The sequence below is a fragment of the Cyprinus carpio genome, chromosome B21, assembly GCF_018340385.1.
Source record: "Cyprinus carpio isolate SPL01 chromosome B21, ASM1834038v1, whole genome shotgun sequence".
Lineage (NCBI taxonomy): Eukaryota > Metazoa > Chordata > Actinopteri > Cypriniformes > Cyprinidae > Cyprinus > Cyprinus carpio.
Window position 1 is genome coordinate 3,285,780 of NC_056617.1, and position 22,841 is coordinate 3,308,620.

Consider the following 22,841-nt stretch of genomic DNA (forward strand, 5'->3'; position numbering starts at 1 on the left):
TCTGTAGCCACAACATATACATTTCAAGCATCATATTTAAGCATGTTTGATGTCAGGGCTGTGTGGATGCATAGTTTGTGTGTGTGTGTGTGTGTGTGTGTGTGTGTGTGTGTGTGAGATGTCATCAGCCTTAACAGACAGTCTGGAGTCACTGTATGACCACCAGTCTTTACATCAGCAGTTTGTTCAATGCAAACCAGAAAAATCACAGACACACAGATATTTGCCTTAACCTGGGGTTAAAACAGGGCTAACCGCGATTCTAAAGCATTACATCTTATAAAAATGAAAGTATATTATATACTATAAAAATTAAATATAAAATACAAAACGAAATGTAAAAAGGAATAAAAGAAAAAAGGAAAGAATAAAAAGAAAAATAAGAAAAGCAAAGAGAAAGAACATATATACAAATAAACAAATAAAAAAAAACAAATAAATAATTTTATAATTAATAAATTAATAATAAAGTAAAAACAAATTAAAATGTAAAAAAGAATGAGAAAGAAATTAAAAAAAGCATAAACTGGTAATACGTATTATAGCTCTGTCAGCTGTTACTTACAAAGAAGAAAATATTATTTACAACTTCTTTTATATACATTAAGTGTTAGCAAAAGATTCTTCTCTTCAGTGACACAATGCATTTGACAACTAAATGATTCAAAAGCATGTCTTTTGATTCTTTTGAGACAGAAAGACTTCCATGTACTGCAGCATGTCACGTCTCTGAAGAGCCTTCGGTCTCTGACCTTTGACCTTCTCATTTCCTTTTCTCCCACTGTCCTTCTCTACAGACTCTCTGCCTGCAGCCATCGGCCTCCTCTTCATGTTATTCATCCGTTCCTTATTCTCAACACTGATGTCAGTTTCTGAGCCACAAATCTCTCTGGACAAAAGCAAGTCAATGGAACAGAATGTGCAAACGGGTTTCCATAGGAACACACACACACACACAGAAACACCACATCAAACGCTCTTTAAGTGGATGCTAACTGAAGTGATTTTAGGAAATGACAGATCAGGAAAGCTCGAGAAAGAGTCCGGGAATGTACCAAAACACAGAACTTTATGGATTTAGCTTCAATGACTGATAAACAACCACAGTGTCGTTTAAAACACTGCAAAGGCAATTAAGTAAATCGAATTTAAAACAAAAGAAATGAAAATAAAAGACCAATTGTAAAATAAAAAAAAGTTACTGTGACCAACAAGATGAACAAAAACTTTTGACCACCATTTCTGAAATAGCAGCCAAACACGGACATGGTGGATTCTGTGTATTTGGATGCCAATGTAGATTTGCACAGCCATGAACATCTTCAGTAATGCAACGTCTGCCATTGTTGATAGTGTGTCTAGCCTGCGGAAAGGCAAACCGCAGTCAAACCAACTCTGAACCAGCACTCGGTTAATGCTGGCGGAAAAGAGATCTGACAAACATCCAGATCATATTTTACATTGTGCTTCCTCTGCAAGCAAGAAAAGACGCCACAGGTTAAAGACTTCCGCTCCAGAGTCAGAGACAAACAGTACATGAGTAAAACACCTCAGACTGAATCAGTCTCACAGCATCACCAGTGACGGGCAAACGCCAGCAGAACAACGGCTTTACTGGAAAGACACCAGGATTTGGCAAGACTGTGGCCTTGTAAACCTGCTCCATGATTACTGCGGTTAGTGCTCTGTCTGAGACTCACGCAGATTAATTCCTCTGGAAACACACACACACACACAAGTAAACTGCGTTCAGTGTCCCCATATGCTACCATCTGTTAATACATGAACACTGGAGACAAAAAAACACCATTCTTGATGTCAGGTCACGATTAAAGGCAAAATCTGACCCCAATGCATGATGCAAGACAATGAAAACATACTCTTATATCAGCTCTCCATGCAAACCTTGACCCCAGTGCTGCATTAAAGCTGAAGTGTGTTGTTTTGGTGCCTCTAGTGGCAGCATGCAGAACTGCAAAAATAATGACTGTTTTCAAACAGGTTTCCTGAAAAACCTGCATCAAGTACAGAGCACTTGCAATACTTCTAGCCTTAAAATTAGGGATGAGTTGAAGTTCAAACAAAAAAAAATAGAAATGTCAAGAATGACAGACATTTCAAGAGATCTCAGGCCATTTTGAGATCTGAAAAAGAAAGAAAGAAAGAAAAGAAAGTAGAAGAAAGAAAGAAAGAAAGAAAGAAAGAAAGAAAGTAAAGCAGAGAAGAAAAGAAAAATTGAAAAAGAAAAGAATAAAAAGAAAAAAGAAAATATAAAAGGAAAAGAAAAAAGGAAAGAAAGGAAAAAGAACTAAATATATATGATTAAAATTACACAAAATAGAATAAAATAAAATAAATACAGAAATAGGAAAAGAGAAAGAAAAGGAAAAATAAAAGCAAAAGAAATGAAAAGGAAAAGAAACAAAAGAAAACAGATAAAAGGTAAAGAAAAAGTAAAGAAAATAAAAATAAACTAAAATAAAACAGATTAAAATAAAATAGAAAAGTAAATTAAAATACATAAATGTCAAGAAAGAAAAAGAAAGACAGAAAGAAAGAATTGAAAAGAAAAATAAAATAAAAATGAAGAAAAAACTGCAGAACTGCAAAAATAATGACTGTTTTCAAACAGGTTTCCTGAGAAACCTGTATGAAGTGCAGAGGGCTTGCAATACTTCTAGCCTTAAAACTATGGATGATTTGCACCAAACAAAATACATAAATTAAAATACAAAAATGGAAAGAACGAAAGACAATTCACATTATAATCTTATTCAGATTTATTTCAATGGTCTGAATGTTGAGTTTGCAGTTGTTGCATTGGAAAGAGATTTGGGTTTATATTCTTATTCATTTTTATTTCAATGGACTGAATGTTCGGACGCAGCAGTCGGGAATATTAACGGGGTAGGAGACCGTCGCCACCGTTATTAACCGAACTTAAGTAGATACTTATGAAACAAACACACAGGACGGGATCAGACCAGACCTGGAAATACTCGTCTAGACCTGTAGTTCGTAATAAACAGGTCGCAGGTCCGTACAAACGGGTAAACGACGTCGCTACATGATGTTCAGTGTAAAATGTGGGCCGTGAAGCAAAGCCAGTGAAAAAAGCACTGGGAAACCAGATCAAACTACAACCTAGAAAGAAGCTGGAGGTGTCTAGACAGAAACAGGGAGTGATAATTAGACGAGAAGAACGTAGGAGTGAATTAGGGATGAGAGGATCTGCTCTACAGTACAGACTAATGAGATTACACACACACACACACACACACACACACACACACACACAGAAAGAGAGGGGAATTCAGGTCAGATGTTAATGTGTGAACAACCTGACTGTGTGGAAAGGCAGACGGATTTTTAACAAATCCTACACATTAAAACACACACACCTTCTTCAGACTCAAAGCGCTGCAGTAACTAATTTAAGGCTCTTCTAATCATCTAGTCTAATCATCTACACAGACATGCTGTGCGTCATCAGCAAGGTTACATATATCATCAGTGTTGGCTAATATCAGTCCGATTTTTGATATGTACAGACTACTTTTCAAAAGTTTGGGGTCAGCTGCTTTTTTGTAAAAAAAAATTAATATTTATATTCAGCAAGGGCACAGTAAATTGATCAAAAGTGACAGTAAGGATGTTTAAATGTTTCAAAAGAATTCTATTTCAAATAAAAGCTGTTCTTTAGAACTTTCTAATAATACTCAATAATCACAGTTTCCACATAATACTGGGCAGCACAACTGTTACCAACATTAATAATAATAATAATAAAAGTTTCTTGAGCTGCAAATCAGCATATTAGAATGATTTCTGAAGATCATGTGACACTGAAGACTGGAGTAATGATGCTGAAAATACAGCTTTGATCACAGGAATAAATTAAATTTTACTATATATTCACAGAGAAAACATTTATTTTAAATTGTAGTAATATTTCACAATTTTATCTGTATTTTTGATCAATTCAATGCAGGCTCTGTGAGCAGAAGAGACACTAAAAATCTTACTGAACCCAAAGTTTTGAATGGTAATGAATACAAAAACTGTGTTAAACAGTTATCCAGTTACTTCTGCTGTATTATATCACAAGTTGATGCCTGATTTCAATTGAAGCATGTAAAACATGGGCTGTATTTTATTTGTTAGTTGAAATAAAATAAAGGTTAAATGAAATAAAATTAAATAAAACTAAATATTTTAAAAATTAAACATTTTATTTCAGCTGAATGCCAAGGCAACATTTCTCATTTCCATTCCATTCAACTGAAATAAAAAATAATCAGACCTATATAGGCATAATAAAAAGAAACAAAAACTTATAAAATGACAAAAACACACAACATTACTAAAACTTTTATTTAAATCAAAAAGAAAATGAAAAAATATATATATTTAAAAAATAAAAACACTCTAAAATATAACAGTTTCTCAATGCTATGCTCAATGCTTAAACAGCACTGCAGGGAAAGATGGTCTTGAAATTGAAATCAAGTGTGTGTGCATTGAGAAACAGACAGAAAGGAACAGGAAGTGCACAGCATCCAGTTCCAGACAGTCATTAGTCATCCAGTGAGAGAGATGTCTGTGTGCATACATGCATGAGCGCGCGTGTGTGTGTGTGTGTGTGTGTGTGTGTGTGTGTGTGTGTGTGTGTGTGTGTGTGTGGTCTAATGATCAGCTAATGACTGTGATGTCAATACTGTCTAAGCCAGAAAGAGGCAAACTCACATCTCCATGGTTACAAGCCCTTACACTCTCAAACAGAGGTCAGGGGGCAAAGGTCAGGGTGAGAGAAGCAGCTGAGAGAAACATGAACGGTTGGCATGGAAACACAGGTAAATCACAGAACAAATGGAGATTCGTCTTCAAGGTGAATCAGACGCTCTGCAGAAACAAAGCGAATCTTTCAGTGCTTCACTGAGATTTGAACAAGGCTCATCAGATTTACACTCCCTGGGTTGACGCATTACGATCAGCTGGCGTCAGCGTCGCCCGTCTGTAAACACTCCAGCTGCTGCCGTGGCCATCAAAAGAGCCTTTAAACGAGAGATGAGACGGGCATCACACAATCGTGAGGAGACAGATGGAGAGGAAAAGAAGGGCAGAGGAAGAGATGAGCAGAAAGAGTGTTTGTCTTTAGGGAGACGGTAAATGGGTCGTTTTCTGACCTGTATTAAGATACGGAGACATCCCATAATCACGGCACAGAGAGCAGCGCCAGCAGACTGACTCTTTGTACAGATCACAATTATTAGAGGTAAAAGCAAAACTAAAACTATAAAAAAAAAAATTTAAACTAATATTGAAATACATTTAAATTAAATTGAATTAATTAAAACTTCAGCTAGTGGCCATTGCAACATTTCTCATGTTCAACAAAATTATTAAAATTAATTAAAGTGAATATAAAAACCTAAAATGAAAAATAATTCAAAATATAAAAAATAATATACAAATATATAACAAAAATACAAACTAATTCAGAATAATCTTAATAAATATTATTCATAAAATAACATTAATAAAAACAATAATAGTATCTCAATGATAAAGATCAATAATAGTATCTTAACTAAAGCAACGATACAGATATACAAGTGAAACCTACAAGGTGTCTAAAACTAAAACTAAAATCATTAAACTAAAAAGTTCCTTGAAATAAACATTAACTGAAAATAAAATAAATCATCTTTATTTCAGCTAACTGCCAGGGCAACGTTTCACATTTTCATTGAAAAAATTAAATAAAATCGCAAAATATTTTTACTAATTCAAAATAATTATAAAAACTGTAATAGTATCTTAACGATACTATAATAACACTGGTAGAGAAGTGTGAAACATCCTGGCACTGATGGAAACCGCAGCGCATCAATGAGACCCAGAGGAACGTGACGAGACGCCACATATGTGCTGCAATTCTAATTAACACTGAGAGCCATTAAACACACACACATTTACACATTTATGTGCAAACACATCTAACACACATCATTAAATATGTGGTGCACAGAAACGATGTCACATGGGTTTATGTGTTCATTACAATCACAGCTTATAACTCACTTGGATTTACCACATGCGGCAAATACTGAGCCACTCAGATATAAATAAATATCTGAAGAGATGTTTAATATCCAGTGAATATGGCCCTGAAGTCTCTACAGAAATTTCTCAGGCATGTAGAAGATTTCAGGAATTTATTTATTTATTTTCTGTCAAGTAAAGAACACCAAAAATAATTTCGTTTTTCAAGCAGAAACGGCTTCAAGTTACTAATAGTGAATGAATCTAGAGCTGATGTGTGCATATCGACTGCTTTATGTTTCTGAGCACAGCTCATCCAGAGCTGGCGATATCAGTTTCATCAGATGATATAAAAGCTCTGTATGTACAGACACACATCTGCATCTGTTCCCATAGAATGAAGGAAATCCCATGCCGATAACAGTGACAGCAGACGAAAACAGTGTGCGCACGAATGTTGTTTGTCTTATAAGATATGACAGCGGAAAGGCTTACAAAATCAAATGCAGTCTAAACTGGTGCTTGATATCTGCAGTTTAGGACATCCTTCCCATAAAAGTCTGAGAAAGTACCCCCCCGGAGCCGGAAACCAATCATGCCATTCGACTGAAGAAAAGGCGGTTCTGGGAAAACTGGCAATGCATGGGCCTCTTAAAGCTGCTGCTGGGATAATGTCCTCACAAAGTCTACTTCACACAACAACAACAACAACAACTCAAAAGGCCAAAAAAACACACAGCACAAAACAAAATTGCTTCCATAAGTGCAATAATGACACTTGAAAACACCCAATGGCATGTGCATTTAATGGACCAATGCTCTAATTGTCACACTGCACAGCTATTTAATCACTTTGTTTTGTCTGTCCATCTAAAATAAAATAAAATAAAATAAAATAAAATAATAAAATAAAATAAAATAGTATTAGTTTTAATCATATATCAGTTAATTTGTTTTTATTTTTTGACAGTTTGTGTGATAGGTTTATAAATTTATTTATAAAATATAGATTACTAATCATTTAAATAACTACTACTCTCACTCAAATAACTTAGTAACACTTCATCAGAGCTGGCATATTAACAATAAAAGAATAGGAATAATAATAATAATAATAATAAATAATATTTTTATAAACACACACACCCGATTATATATATCATTTAAATAATATAAATAAAATTTTTATATTTTTAAATATAAAAAGTAATGTATTTGTATGTACTCTATTTGTTTAAATAACTTATATTATTGTTGTTGCTGTTGTTATTATTTACTTATCATGATTATGTTTATCATTATTTATTATTATTTATAATTTAAATAACTACTAATTTTACTCAGTTAACTTATGAATGATTCAGAGCTTGCGATGCCATATTAACAATAAACAACTGAACAGTTTAATTGATTAGTATGAATTTTACTCTTTTAAATAACTTTTAAAGCTTCATTAGAGGTAGATGCATTATTATTATATTAATGAAAAACAAAAAAATAAAAATAAGAAAAAACATTTTAAAAACATTTTTTTATTTTTTTCATATTTTTATTATTTTACTACCATGAATTTTATTTTAAGAACTTCTGAACGATTCAAGATGGCATAAAGACGCTGAATCAAATGACTCTGCATGTTGAAATATGCTCTCAAAATCCAGGAATAAGACATGTAAATGAGGACCGCATTGCACTGTTTGTTTTTTGTGGGTAGGTCATGCAGTGTCATCATTGAGTGGAAGTGCGGTAGAAACTGCTGGAAGAGGGAGTGAAGATATTCAGACAGACTGAGACAGATGGACAGATGAACAGATGAAGAGGAGTAGATGTGAAAGGAAGGAGAGAGAGACACAAAGCAGGGGTGCGGGGCTTAATCAGGACAGCAGACAGAAGTCTGACCCACCCAGACACACAGCAGACATCTGCAAGGCTCCGGCCTCAGGCTGTTTGTGGAGCAAACACACACACACACACACACTCTGAAAACTCCCCATCATCTCACACACACACGTCATTTACATCCCTATTGTCCCACACACCCACCCCCTCTCTAGGGAGCATCAGAGCAGGTTGGCTGCTGCCCTCTAGGGTCAAACCCACTGACCTAAATGACCTGCACAAACAGCCCCTCCCCCTTTCCTCCAAGCCCCGCCCTCCCTTTATGTCTACAATGTGTCTTTATGTCTAGAAGGACTGTCTGCTGTCTGGAGACACACACACATTTGGGCATGTCTTTATGCAGATGTAGCACTAACAAAACTCTAAGATCGTGTCAAGTTTGCTGTATTAACATCTGATGATCCAATCACAAGCCGAGGCCAAGCAACCATGTATCAGCAGGGCTTGATGCTTACCTGTCTCCCAATTTTAATAAAAGAAATAAATACACAAATATTTTCATTTTTTGTATAAATCTTTTTAAAATTAATCATATTTAGTCCTACTCATTTAAAATAATTCTACTTATTAACTAGTACTATTACTTAATAACGTCTGAATGTTTGTGGTGGCACATATATTAGGTGCTTTAAGTGTACAGTAGTACATAGTAAAGCACTATACAAATTCTTTAATTTATCCAATAATAATTCACAATTACATTTAGTCATTAAGCAAATGCTTTTATCCAAAGTGACTTACAAATGAGGACAATACAAGCAACCAAACCAACAAAAGAGCAATAATACGTAAGTAATAACCGACAAGTCTCGGTTAACCTAACGCAGTACACGTAGCCCTTTTTTATTTATTTATATTTTAAATACATTTTTAAGAATAAAAAGGAGGAGAAAATTAAAAATAGAATGAAAATAGAATATTTAGAGCTTGTTTATTATTATTATTTTATAATTTTTTAATAATAAATAAAAAGAAAACATGTAGGTAGAAAAGAAATAGAATAGAGTTAATAATTAATAAAAAAAGAGTCATTACTAATATTATTTAAAAATATACATAATCATATTTTACACTTATGCATTTTTACATTTACAAGCCAATGCATTTTATTTATTTTAAGACAAATAAAAAGTACACTAGTTTTTTACTAAATACTTCTGCTTCAAATTGCATTTTTTAATAAAAAAAGGAATTATTTAAAGTTTAAACACTGAATAAATTAGAAATTATAGTTTATTGCGTAACTGATATATCAATAATAACCAGAAAATAATATGATCTGCATAATGCAGGACTTTTAATTATAAACAAGGCAAAATGCACCTGGACTCTTATTTTGAATTATTATTTTTTTTATTATTCAAACAGATAAGGGAGATAAACTATGCACTCTTACAACCATCTAAAACATGTTTCAATATTAACACTGTAAAGTAAACATTATCATAATTCATCAACAGTAAATCATAAGCAATTTCTTTTGGCATAAATGCGCAGTATACATTTATCGCCAACTGTTTGTGAAACCATGAGCCTGTAGGATGTGCAGTGGTGGTTCCTTTCACATTTTTTCAATAAATCATAGAAATTTGACATTTAATAATCATATTAAGTTGTATCGCAACACCTGCTTTTTTCAAGCTCCAAATTTAAGTCCTTTTAAAATTAAAATTAAGACTTTTGTTATACTATATAGGACTTTACAACATTAAATTTTGGAAACAAACTGGACTGAAGACTTTTTGTGAATCAGTGAACTGACTGATTAAAGGATTGACTCACATAGTCGGGCAGAACGGTCGTGTCGTCTGCTCCCAGAGGCCCACGCAAGGACTGGGTCGCCTGCTCCAGAACTTTATTGTGCTTCTTAGACAGCAGAGCAAACAAACTGAGAGAGAAAGACAGAGAGAGAGAGAGAGAGTCAGAACCACGAAGCCTATCTTGAAATCATTTCTTGAGAGAGTATTCGCCTCGTCTGTCACAGTATCAGCAAGAAATCAAAACAGCATGTCACAGTGATGAACGACGCTGTCACAACCCTGCTGAGTTTATTGTGCCTCGCAGATTTTCACACGTATAAGATCGTAATCCACACATCTGCCAACGAGATCAAGAGTCACAGCGGAGGAACTGCATTCAAAGGGATCGCAGGCGATGCTGCACTTGCTGTTCAGAAATATGTTAAGATAACTTGCTTTGGCAAAAATTCAAAGGCAGAATGACATGCATCCTTCCTGAAGGCAATCCCACAATGCATTGTGTTGAGAATGGAGAAAGATGACAGACAAAACAAGAGAAGTTTTAAAAATGAAATACTATACAAAAAATTGTGTAATTAAAAACTATATATAATATATATATAATATATATATATTATATATAAATTAAAATTTCATTTGAATTTAAGTATAGTTTTTTTTGTAATTTTTTATTATTATCCCTTTTTTCTTTTTCATCTTCAGTTTTAGTTTTTTATATATTTCCAGTTAGTAATTTTAGTGCTTTAACATAAACTTATATCAAGCAGTTGCCAAGGCTTCTGTTTTTTTTTTAATTTATATATATATTTCTAAATATTTATACAACTTTAAATTTGTTTTTTAATAGTTTTACTTTCAGCATTTTTTGTACTTCTTCAACCGGTTTTTTTTTTTTTTTCAAATTTTCATTAATTTTTTTAAGTTTAGTTCCATTTTTCATCTAATATTTATATTTTATTTCAGCATTTGAACAGTTTTAGTTAATGATAATAACCCTGACTGAAACTAATATTGCAGTCGAGTCGCTGCTTGTCTCCATGACGGCTATAACAGTCACTCCGGCCGTTCACAAGCTTTTGTAACTCTGCTCTGGTTTCAGAGCTCTTTTAATGAAGCTTAGGTCTGTACAGAATGTAATTTGGGTCAGAGTTTTCTCTCAGGTCTGGGCATGAGGGCTGGATCAGAAAAACCTCCAGACTTGAGTTTCTCTAGGAAGATTTTCATATTCAACTTGACAGAAAAATGGGTCACATTTTAGACAAAAGACTAGGACAGAATGAATTACAGAAGCATTTCTGCCCGGGTCTGGGAGTTCAAATAAACAACAGAAAGCAGGCTAGAAGTTTCCTACAACTTGAATTGTTTATATGATTTAATTTAATCAAAAGTCTCAATCACGACTAAGTTACCTATTTCTAATACAGCCTGAGATTGACCAGTGTTGTTATAATTAAATAAAATCAAAACTTCTCCTTTTTAAATATATATTATCTTAAAAATGTTACTAAAAAAAAAAAAACTTAAAAAAAAAAACTTGGCAACTAAATGAAATAAAACATGTTTGAGTTCAAGTTCTAAAATGCTAAAAATATATATTTTTTTAAAAAACCTAATAAAAAAGACAAAAAAAAATTACTAAAAATTACAATAAAATGAAAAACTAAAAAAAGCTAATTTAAAATAATAATAAATAAATACTATTTTTAATTAGTATTAGTACTTTCTTAGTACTATTTTTAATATATTTTTTAAAATTTACATTTCTGGTAAAATCCTACTAAACAAGTCCCGAGTGAGCGTACTTCATTAAAAAAAAACGTTTTCTACTTGCATTAAAACCAGGACAGTTTTCGTATTTTCCAGTATTTAAGGAAATACAAGCACCACTTTCCCACTGAGTGTGTTGCAGTGCATTCTGGGATTGTCAGATGCTGTCAAGGTAGGCAGCTTACTAGGTCGTAATATTAAAAGTCACAAATCATACTCACATGCATACATACACCCACATTAACACCTTTCTGACCTGGTAAGTGTGTGTGATAATAGCCAGGCTGAGACGAGCCAATCAGAGGCCTTGTATGTTAAAGGCAGAGTTAAACATGAATCATGGGTAATGAGTTCCCTCACTATAGTGACCTTCAAATCCTTCTCGTCTGCCTGAGTGTGTGTGTGTGTGTGTGTGTGTGTGTGTGTGTGTGTGTGTGTGAGTGAAAGACAATGAAAGTGCTGCACATGTGCGGTGATGGAGAGCAGCAGGCATGATGGGAAGGATTAATGCGTCTCATACTGATGACTTCATCAATCACTAAAGGACGGCACATGCTTTGAGCTCTAACCGTATGAAGCCGTCATATAACACACACACACATCCACTCTCATAATCCTTGAGTATATTTGGAATCGCATACTACCATACTACTTTTACTAGAAATGCAGTATTAAAACTATGGAAATGTTCAAAAAATATGAATGGCAAAGTAATTCCAGACCAATTAAACTGTATTATTGGACTGTTATATACATTAAGGTATTTTGTAAGGATACTGCATACTGTGTACTTAAAAGTAGCACAAAAAAACAGTATGTAAAATAGCATGCAACAATAAACACAGCGCGTATTCAGTTAAAAAATATTTAGCATTTTTAGATGTTGTGAAGAATGTATACTAACATAAATATATAAAATACATAAATATAAATCAAATACAAGTAAAAATACAAAATAACATTTCATTATGTATATATAAAACATAGTATGGGAAATTAAATATCAATTCTAAACAGTAATAAAAAACACAAAGTATGGTGTGTGTGTGTGTGTATATATATATATATATACACACACACACACACACACACACACACACACACACACACACATATACACATGTATGTATAACTAAATATACATAAAATATGACAAAATAAATAAATACATACATACATAAATAAAATATTTAATATATACTTTTTCTTTTCTTTTTTCCCCAAAAATGAATAGGGATTTTGTTTTTACCTGTGCATGTGTGTGTGTAGCATCTAAATATGCTGCACTGAGGTACATCAACAATCTGACTGTGATGGCTAATACAACACTCAGTAGAACACAAATGTTGCCGTGGCAATAATTTCAGTTATGGATTATCATTCTGACAGCTAAAACATTTTGCGTCATGGAGGGAAAAAAAAACATGTCATTATAGTTTGTGTCAAATTAGAGTGGGATCAACTCATCTGCCACCATCTGCTGTGAAACCCTATCCTCCAAAATACACCGTCACATTTCCACAAGAAAATCTGAGTGCTTACTGCAGCATCATTGATACACGATTATAGTTTTTGTTTGATTTTATTTGTAGATTTTGCTTTCATTTTAAATTTAGTCAAAGTTTTAGTCTGTTAGCCTGATGTGAGCTAGTTTTGTTACTGTTAATTACAAGTAAAACTATTATAAAATGTTTTCTTTAACTGAAACAAAGCTTAAATTAAATAAAATCTAAATATTAGATAAAACTTTAAACTTAAATAACTTGAACACAAATTGTTGAGAAACGTTTGCTTGGCAACATTAAGTTAAAAACTAAAGCTAAATAAACATATTAATAATATAAAACTGACCAAAAGTAAAAAATATATGAAAAGTGAAGATATAAAAATTAAAGTTAATTAAAAATACCAATGAATGCCACAATAGTATATAAACAACTGGATTTTATAAATTGTAATTTAGGAAAGTTTAGTAAAGCTTTAGTCATTTTTAATAATTGTGTGGTTTTTAAGTCAATATATGTTTATACCAGTATAATAATAAGTATAATTTATACTTACAATAAGTATAACGTTTTTAAGAGTATTTATTCAGCTAAAACTAAACAAAAAAATCTAAAATTCTGAATTTAATTTAAAATAAAGTTACTTTTTTTGTATTTTACTTTATTTCTATACACACACACACACACACACACACACACACACACACACACACAAACAGCTAGTCGTGCTGAGGCATTCTGGCCTTTTTCTCCGAGTTCTTTTCACCCTTTTTTTGCTGAAAACTGTGCATCTGATCACTTAGCAAAGCACAACACCACACATCCTCAAAAACACACAGGATTTAAGGAATCATTCATGTGCAAACACTAAAGTTTAAAGTGTACGCAACGGTAACAGCGCTGCTTGACTTAGCAAACACCACGCAAACAGGAAAACAAATCAGAACATAAATATTTTCATCCCGCTCTGCTCTTATTATCAACTGTTTCCTCTGAAGCAAACAAGCAGCCCACAAGCACAAACCAGAGAGTCCACGTCAAACATCCCGCGGCTGCTGAGGACTCGTTGGGTCTGAGATTCTAGATTGATCTGTATTTATTTTGGGGTTGAGATCTGTGCGGCGGCAGCAGGAAGGGCAGACAGCGGCGCTCAGAGTGTGTTTGTACGAAATGCCATGTCACTGTGACCTACTGAGAGAGTCAGAGCACATTAAATGCCCGCTGGCACACACACAGAACTATCTGTCCGTCTGCTCTGGGTTTTGATCTGTCTGATACACACACACACTGTCTGGTACTTTCTGTCTAGCTAAATCTGTGTGTCTGTTACGGTCTGTCTGTTCACGGCCAGTTGAAGTGCTTCATTTGGTGTCTGTCGATTTTCTGTCTGTCTGTCTGGAGCAGGTGGTGTTCTCGCTGTGCTAATGGGACGCGGCTGCACTTTGTTGACTCTTAAAGCCACTCAAAGCTAAAAATACCCAGTCTGTCTCTTCGAACGGGGTCTTTCAGTGCACCTGGGCTTTTAAAACACACACACAATGCTGCTGCTAATATATGCAAGTGAGTGTGGTTTGAGATTATCATGCTGTTGACAGATTAGCAGGTCTATCATATCAGGTGTGTGTGTGACTGACCGTGTTTTGGACAGAATTTGTGTAGTTCTGTTGTTTTGCACACAGAACAGCTGTGGAAAAAGCCAAAGACACACAGAGAGTGAACAGACTTCAGATTTACCCCTCAACATGAGGTGTTTTTGTGATTGAAAGTGTTTTTGATAGAGTTTGTTTAGTTTTGTTGTTTTGCAACAGTTGATATGCTGCTTATTAAGTCTTTTAAGTATTAAGTATTTTAGATGTGACAATAATGCAAATTCAGCCCACTTAATTCTCATTACTGTAATGCCAAAAAAAATCCCCTAAAAAACATCTTAATGCAAAAATTAATAAATAATAATAATAATAATAATAATATAAAATAAAATAATAAAAGAAAGTATTATTTTATAATTATTATTTTAAATATTACATTAATAATAATAATAATTCAATAATAATTTATTTTATCAATAATTATTCGAATATTGTCCAAAAACACACATAAATATGTCACATATTTATAAAACAGAACATCTGGTGAAAAAATGTTTAATTGAAACAAAATTATAAAATATATAAGAGTTAATGCTGCTTTAAATTTATATTAAATCATGCTACTGTAAAATAATAATATTATATTCAAAGTGTTTTAAAATAATACTATAATATATAAAAAATACTACATTAATGCCAATCTAAAAATAAGAGAAAATTCAGAAGTAAAATGTCTGGACAACTACAGTAATGGGAATTTGAGGGAAAATGTGCTTAATTGTAATAAATAAGACAAAAATTCTTCATGCTAATAAACTTAATATTTATTAACTTAAATAATTTTGTGGTGAAATATGACCTAGACATGTTTTTTTTCTTTTAATTCTTTAATATTTAAAAAATATTAAAATATAAAAAATATTGTTTTACTGTTGCAAAAACACTTTAGATGTTGAATAACTCCTTTAGGTATCCAAACTTATAAAGTCAGAGAATGACAACATTTGGCATCTTAAGGAAACTCTAAAGTTTGGAGTCTCTCTCTCTGTGTGTGTGTGTGTTTCTCATCTTATCCTGTGGTTTTGCTCTTTTATGGACAACGGCCATTCCAGCATCAACATCCCATGACACATAATGAACAAGAAATACACACACACACACACAGCCTCTGATCTGTGTGGTCCAAGTCCAACTCATCTAATGCAGAACTGGCCTCATAACTCTAAATACTTCCTGTCCGCACAGGAAGCAGAATCCTCCAGGCAGCCTGGAGCTATTAAAGTCTTTCAATGCCGAACTTTTACAGACACAGAGGCTTCAAAGAGAAACACACAGTGTTCTTACTCATTTCTGAAGCAGCTGGGTGCTATCGACACCCACCACAGGAAACACATAAACATAAGACGGAAAAACAATATCCTTAAAACCGCTCTCAATGGAACAGACTGCGGTTAAACCAGCAACTTGTTCGTTTAGGACAAAACATGCATTCATACTTAGAAGATGACCTTTCAGTGAGCAAAGAAGAACTTCTACAATAATACCTGATGCATTGCTTTGACTATTAGAGGGAGAGAGAAGAAAAAGATCGTAAAAACGGACAGGACTGCTTTATAATAAATCCAGCATAAAATCATGCATATAATGAAGTGGTTACTTGAACACAATCTGGTAACCAAGAGCACCTCAAAAACAAAACAACTAATCAATATATATTATAGACAAACATCAGTATTATAAAGAAACGACATAAACAATAACAAATCATATTTCTTTTCTTTATGGCCTGAACAGAATAAACTATTTAATATAACACATACTCTCTTTTCTAAAATAATTTTTGTTTTTTATTTGGTTTTGAGATTTTTTCTTTTTGTGTAATATATGTTTGTGTTTTATGATTATTTTTAATTGTTGGTGTTGTAATTGCAGTTTGCTGTTGTTTACTGTATTACATTAAAATATTATATCCATTATGAATAATGTCTTTTATAATCTAATCAAGTTAATATTGTTAACTAAAAACAAAACTATTAAAAAACATTTCTGTTAATTGAAATAATTCTGAAATTAAGTCAAATCTTATATACTATAATACAGATGATTATCTAAAAATAATGCAAAACATTTGTGTAGCTTGAAATAAATTTTAACTGAAAATTAAAAAATTAAAAAACTTATTTTATTTGACCTCGATGTACTAATAGTGAAATAAAAATAATAAAAACTATATACATTTAAAAAAATGCTAATAAAAATTACAAAAATTACTTGCAGCTTAGTGTTCTTTAATGTACTATACATTAAAGTGCAATATCCATTACAGATATAAAAACATAAAATGAATTATAATGTGTATTATAAGGGGTTGTGAATAAGGATTATTTTAGTGAACTATTAAAACACTTATGTTATTTGAAATAAAGCTGAAATTAAATAATATCTAGATATTAATTAAATGAAAATTATAAGGTTAAAATGATTCAAATGATTTAAACTGAACTAAAAACAACTGAAATAAAATTTAACCTAAATAGTAATATAAAAAAATTATGAAAATGAATAAAGCACTTAATAAAATTAAAAAAAAAAAATTAACTTAAGAAAATAAAAAAATATATATTTCTTTTTCAAAATATCAATAAAAACTAACAGTACAAAAATAATACTATAAATCCATTACAGTGCATGAAGGACTCCTTTATAATGAATTTTATATACAGTACATCACAGAATGTGTTACCATATCACTAATAACCGATGTCAGAATGTCCGAACTGATTGCACTATATTTTAAGTATAATCTTTTTCTATTCTTAACTGTTTTAAATTCATCTGAAACCTTTTAAATAAATTTTTAAATAATTTGCAAAGTTTTTAAATTCCTTGTTTTATTGTTGATTTTTTTTCTTTTATGTAAAGCACTTTGAATTACCATCGTGTATGAAATGTGCTATATAAATAAACTTGCCTTGCCTTGCCTAATAAAACAACGCAAGCTTTCTTTATAATTAATAAACTGGCTAAAAGCAGTTTTAACAACAAACCCGACCACAGAACATGGTACTTACACCATCATGAGCGTCTGGTTTGTTTAAAAGCGTGTAAGGTCATAGGAAATAATGCCTGATGATTGACATTAGCCCATGCAGCAGAACTGCAGCTCCACCCATAAATATAATTTGAGATATTAGAATATTTATTTAATTTTTCAATTTTGAAAACTTAAATTTGCTTACTTTTGAATATGTTGCTTGGCACGCACAGCCATGCTAACTTATGAGCTAACCGCTAACACCGCCGGTGAGCCACAGCTCTACAAAACAGCTTTAAAAGGAAGCTCTGCGCTGCCACTATAATGTACAATTAGTGCGTTTGGCCGCGCGTTCCCCCGTCATTAGCAGAGTTGCTACGGGCATTTATGTAAACGGTATGTGTTGCTACCGCGGGTGAGCATTATCTCGCTGCCAATACCCCTGCCCTCCGCCAAGCACGCTGAAGGAAAAGGAACAAATCAAATTAAATGCTGACACTGCTGGAGAAAATATGGCTGACATTTCAGAAGAACGTGCCATAATGCTGTTTTAGTGCTATGTTTTTCTTCTGGCAGGATGGTGCACTTCCTAATGAGGTAAAATGAAGAGAGAGAGAGTTCAGTGCGACTGAGGTTTTGACTCCGCGTCAAGAACTAGTTATTATTTAGATCCTCTTCCATAACGTTTGATTGTGCCGCCACTGAAGTGATGTTTCAGCTGAGCTGTGGGTTTGTGATGTATGTGAATTGAATGGGGCTCTTTTTTTGTTAATTCTCTGGAAAGACGAAGACTATTGAGTCTAAATTACTAAAAGAATCATTAATGGAAACATTAGGAAACCAGATTTTAAAACAGAACAACAAACTCATAGAACAACCTAGTTCAATTCACAAATGACTCTTTTGAATCGGTCTTTTAATAAATTGTCCAAAAGAACCAAACCAGCCTCAATCTCACATTATAATTCTGAATCGGTCTAAATTACCAAAAGAATCGTTAAGAAACCAGAATCTAAATTAGAAAAACAAACTCACAGAACTGTCTAGTTCAATTCACAAATGACTCTTTTGAGCAGTTATTTTTAATGGATCCGTCAAATGAAGAAGAAAAGACTAATTCGTTCTCGATATACCATGTGTTAAAGGTTTGAATCTGTATAAAATTACTAAAATAAATATTAATGGAACCATTAAGGAAACCAGAACCGTAATCCAAACAACAAACAGTAAAGACTATTCTGATTTAAGAAATGACTCTTTTGAGCGGTTCTTTTTAATGAACTGACTTAAAAGACTAAAACAACCGATCTCAATCTTAGATGTTATCAGTTTGAATCCGTTAAAAGAATCATTACAAGAATTTAAATCTGAACGAACTCACAAAACAATCTAATTCAATTTATAAATGACTCCTTTAAGCAGTTCCTTTTAATGAATTTGTCAAAAGATTTAGAAAAGACCAAAACTCTCTCAATACATCACGATAACAATCTGAATCAGTCTAAAGTCCTAAAAGAACTGTTAATGGAATCAATTAGGAAACCAGAATCAGAATCTGAACAACAAACAGCCTAATCTGAATCATGAATGACTCTTTTGAGCAGTTCATGAACTGGTCCAAGTCTAAGAAAAGAACCAAATCAGTCTCAATTTCACGTTATCATTCTGAATCAGTTTAAAGTACTAAATAATCGATAATGAAATTAAGAAAATAGAATCTAAATCAGAACAGTCCACTTCACAAATAACTCTTAAGCGGTTCTTGTTAATCAGTAGGAAAAAAGTCTCCGATAAGAAAAGAAATTTCAAATGTGAGTGGTTTGAATCATTCTAAATAACTAAAAAAAAAAATTAATGATGGACACATTAAGATATCAGAATTTAAATCACAACAACAAACTTAAAGAACATCCTATTCTGATTCATAGATGACTCTTTTGAGTGGTTCTTTAAAGAATTGGTCAAAAGCATGTCTCCATCTCATGTTATTGGTTTGAATCGGTCTGAAGTAGTAAAAGAATCATTAATGTAATCATTAAGAAATCAGTATTGAAATCAGAAGAACAAATAAACAGTACAACCTACTCTACTTCACAAATGACTCTTATGAGTGGTTCTTTTAAATAAATTGGTTAAAAGACTCAGAAAAAAGCTAAATCAGTCTCATGTTAGTGGTTTTAATTGGTCTGAATAACTTAAAAAAAACAATCATTGACTAAAATGCAAAGAAATCAGAATCTAATGCAGAACAACGAACACACAGAACAAACTAGTTCAATTCACAAATGATTCTTTTGAGCAGTTCTTTTTCAAAAGTTTGTCAAAAGAACAATATTTTAAGATTAAGGAAAACTTTGCTACTGCTCACATGCTAAACCTCCTTTGAGCTGCGTTTGCTCTGTTCCAGATGAAGTCATGGCAAAATCTGGCCAAGAGAAACCAAAACATAACATGCATTTCACAAAGACCAAACAATAAAAGCAGCGATGTATCAAAACACATGATTTTACTCAACTAAAGCCACTGAGTCTGCCAGAGGACGTGTTTTTTTATGCTGTTGTTTACAATATGGCACGATGTTTTCATGTTATATAAAAGGATGTGCGATATTATTCAGGAAACAAAAGCCTCGCAAATGTCCAACCAATCCGACCGTTGATTGTCAGCGGCCTTGAAAACAGCCTGCGCGGCTCAGTTTCAGTGCATCTGAGGTGACCGGGGTGTTTGGCTACCAAAGTCAACAAACATTTCATTCACTTTAATTCAGTGTGTGTGTATCACAAACATCGTGCAATGAAACGCGATCTGTTTGTGTTCAACAGTGAATAAATGGAAGTGTTAGAAAGCGCTTGTTTGTTCTCTAACAGTTGCTCACCTTCCTGATCTCAAACAAGATCCAGTTTCTGGACCATGGCAAATAAGCCCATCTGTGATGCTGGACCGCGGCCTGACGGCACATTTACTCAACACGGACACAAACAGACTCACCTGATAACAGCAGTAGCATCCGACACTCACACCCACTCATACACAACATATTTACTGACAAGTTGTCATTTTTATAAAATGTACAATTATTTTTCTTATTACAATTGTACATTTTTAAAGGGGGACAAATGTAGATAACATTGTTTTGTGCATTTTACACAAAAAAGAATATTATAATTAGTACATATGAATTATATATTATGCTACTCTATATATATAAATATATAATAAAATATTTGTTCAATTGATTGAATTGAACAAAAGACAAAAAGAAGAAAACAATCAACCTAAATCTCAGATGTTAATGGTTTGAAGAAGCTTAAAGTACTACAAAAATCATTACTAGAATTATTAAGAAATTAAAATTAAATTCTTAAATTAAAATTCAATTTAAAAATGAGTTAATCAGTTATTAAAATTAATTGTAAAAAAATTTAGAAATTAAGAATTACTAAATCAGAACAAAAAACATACAGAACAGAACTAAATATTACTTGTATATTACTTTATTATTATTACTAATATTATAAAATCTTACATTTTAAGTATGTGTGTGTACGTATATACAAACACAGTATATAAAAATACATATATAATATTGTAAAATATATTATAACAAAGTATAAAACGATATATTAATGATTGCTTATTATATTCTATCTGTCTGTCTGATTTAAAAAAAAAAAAAAAAGATTTGAAATAGTAATATTAATGATCAACTTCATGCATCCTTTATGACTAATAGCATTAATTTCTTTACAAAAAACTTACTGACCCCATATTTTGACCAGCACTGTATATACAATACATATAATACTAAAATATAATAAAATATTCAATCATCAACTAACCAGGTGTTGGTTGACTAACCTTATAATTCGTTGTGCGGCGTACTGGTGTAGGTTACGAAACTGGGCCGACATGTTGGCTAGGGCAGCCAGGCAGTTCGTGTGGAGGTATTTGTCCGACATGTTGGCTAGGGCAGCCAGGCAGTTCGTGTATGCATAAATAATTTGTGTTGTTTCTTCTCGCAGGGCAAAACAGAATGAAATGGCTCCATTATTCTTTGAATATAAAAACCCGCTCTGTTTACTGGACTCCCTGGACTGAATATGTTCACAGATCTAATATAAAACTTTAGCAATCTTGTAAAACTCGTGAGCTGGTTGCCGTGAGTCTTGCTGTTGCATGATAAATTTGCATGTGCCCACGGCCAAGATATGGATATTTATGGAGCTTCGTGTCTACATGGCTGTTTTTGTCATTGGTTCTGGTCTCACCCTGGTCCGGGTCATGTTGAACTGGATGGTCCGAATCACAACCAGGATCAACAGGCTGCCCAGAGAGATCTCCGTTAGAACACGCTCCGTATACCAGGAGATGTTCTTCAACATCTGAGAGAGACAGAAAACAGGAAACAACAATAACTAACAGGAAAAACATGAGTCATTGCTCTATTTAAAAGGTGATGATAAATTTGATAAAAAGGGTCATCCGAGATGTAGATGAGTTTGTTTCTTCATCAGATTTGGAGAAATGTAGCATTCCATCACCTGCTCATCAATGGATCCTCTGCAGTGAATGGGTGCCGTCAGAATGAGAGTCCAAACAGCTGATAAAAACATCACAATCCACACCACTCCAGTCCATCAGTTAACATCTGGAGAAGCCACACAAAAATGCAGTTTTTTCACAAGACATCAACTGATGGACTTGAGTTGTATGGATTATTGTAATGTTTTTATCAGCTGTCTGGACTCTCATTCTGACGGCACCCATTCACTGCAGAGCATCCATTGATGAGCAGGTGATGGGATGCTACATCTCTCCAAATCTGATGAAGAAACAAACTCATCTACCTCTTTGATGACCTGAGGGTGTGAATTTTCAGCAAATTTTAATTTTTGGATGAGCTATTCTTTAAATAGAATAATCTTTCGATTTGATAGCACCATCTTCATATGCACGCCTGAGTATCTGTGTGGGAGAAAACATCACATCTGCAGATGATTTTTTTTTTTTTTTTCATTGACATTTACTGTTTTTGTTTTTGTTTGTCTTTAGGAATTTAAGAAGGGTTTAAGTGTATTGATGGATGGAGTACAAAAGGTCTGACTTTATCAGAGTTTTTAGAGAGCTTTTAAATTGTTTAAAAGCTATTTAAAATTAATGTTCATCTTCCAGGTCAATCTGAATTTCAAAGATCTTGCACTTATTTTAGATGCAACTACCAAAACTACAGATCAAGCTAATA

At 32.9% G+C, this 22,841-nt stretch overlaps 1 protein-coding gene across 1 annotated transcript in view; it reads right to left on the reverse strand.

The window, feature by feature from the left end:
• The window catches only part of dym (dymeclin), a 68,178-nt gene that overhangs the window by 16,125 nt on the left and 29,212 nt on the right, over positions 1 to 22,841 (reverse strand). The window contains exons 12-14 of the mRNA XM_042747638.1: positions 21,869 to 21,981; positions 21,458 to 21,553; positions 9,727 to 9,832 (exon numbers count right to left, since the gene is read on the reverse strand). Coding sequence (XP_042603572.1) covers positions 9,727 to 9,832; positions 21,458 to 21,553; positions 21,869 to 21,981 — 315 coding nt within the window. The remainder of the gene's footprint in view (positions 1 to 9,726; positions 9,833 to 21,457; positions 21,554 to 21,868; positions 21,982 to 22,841) is intronic.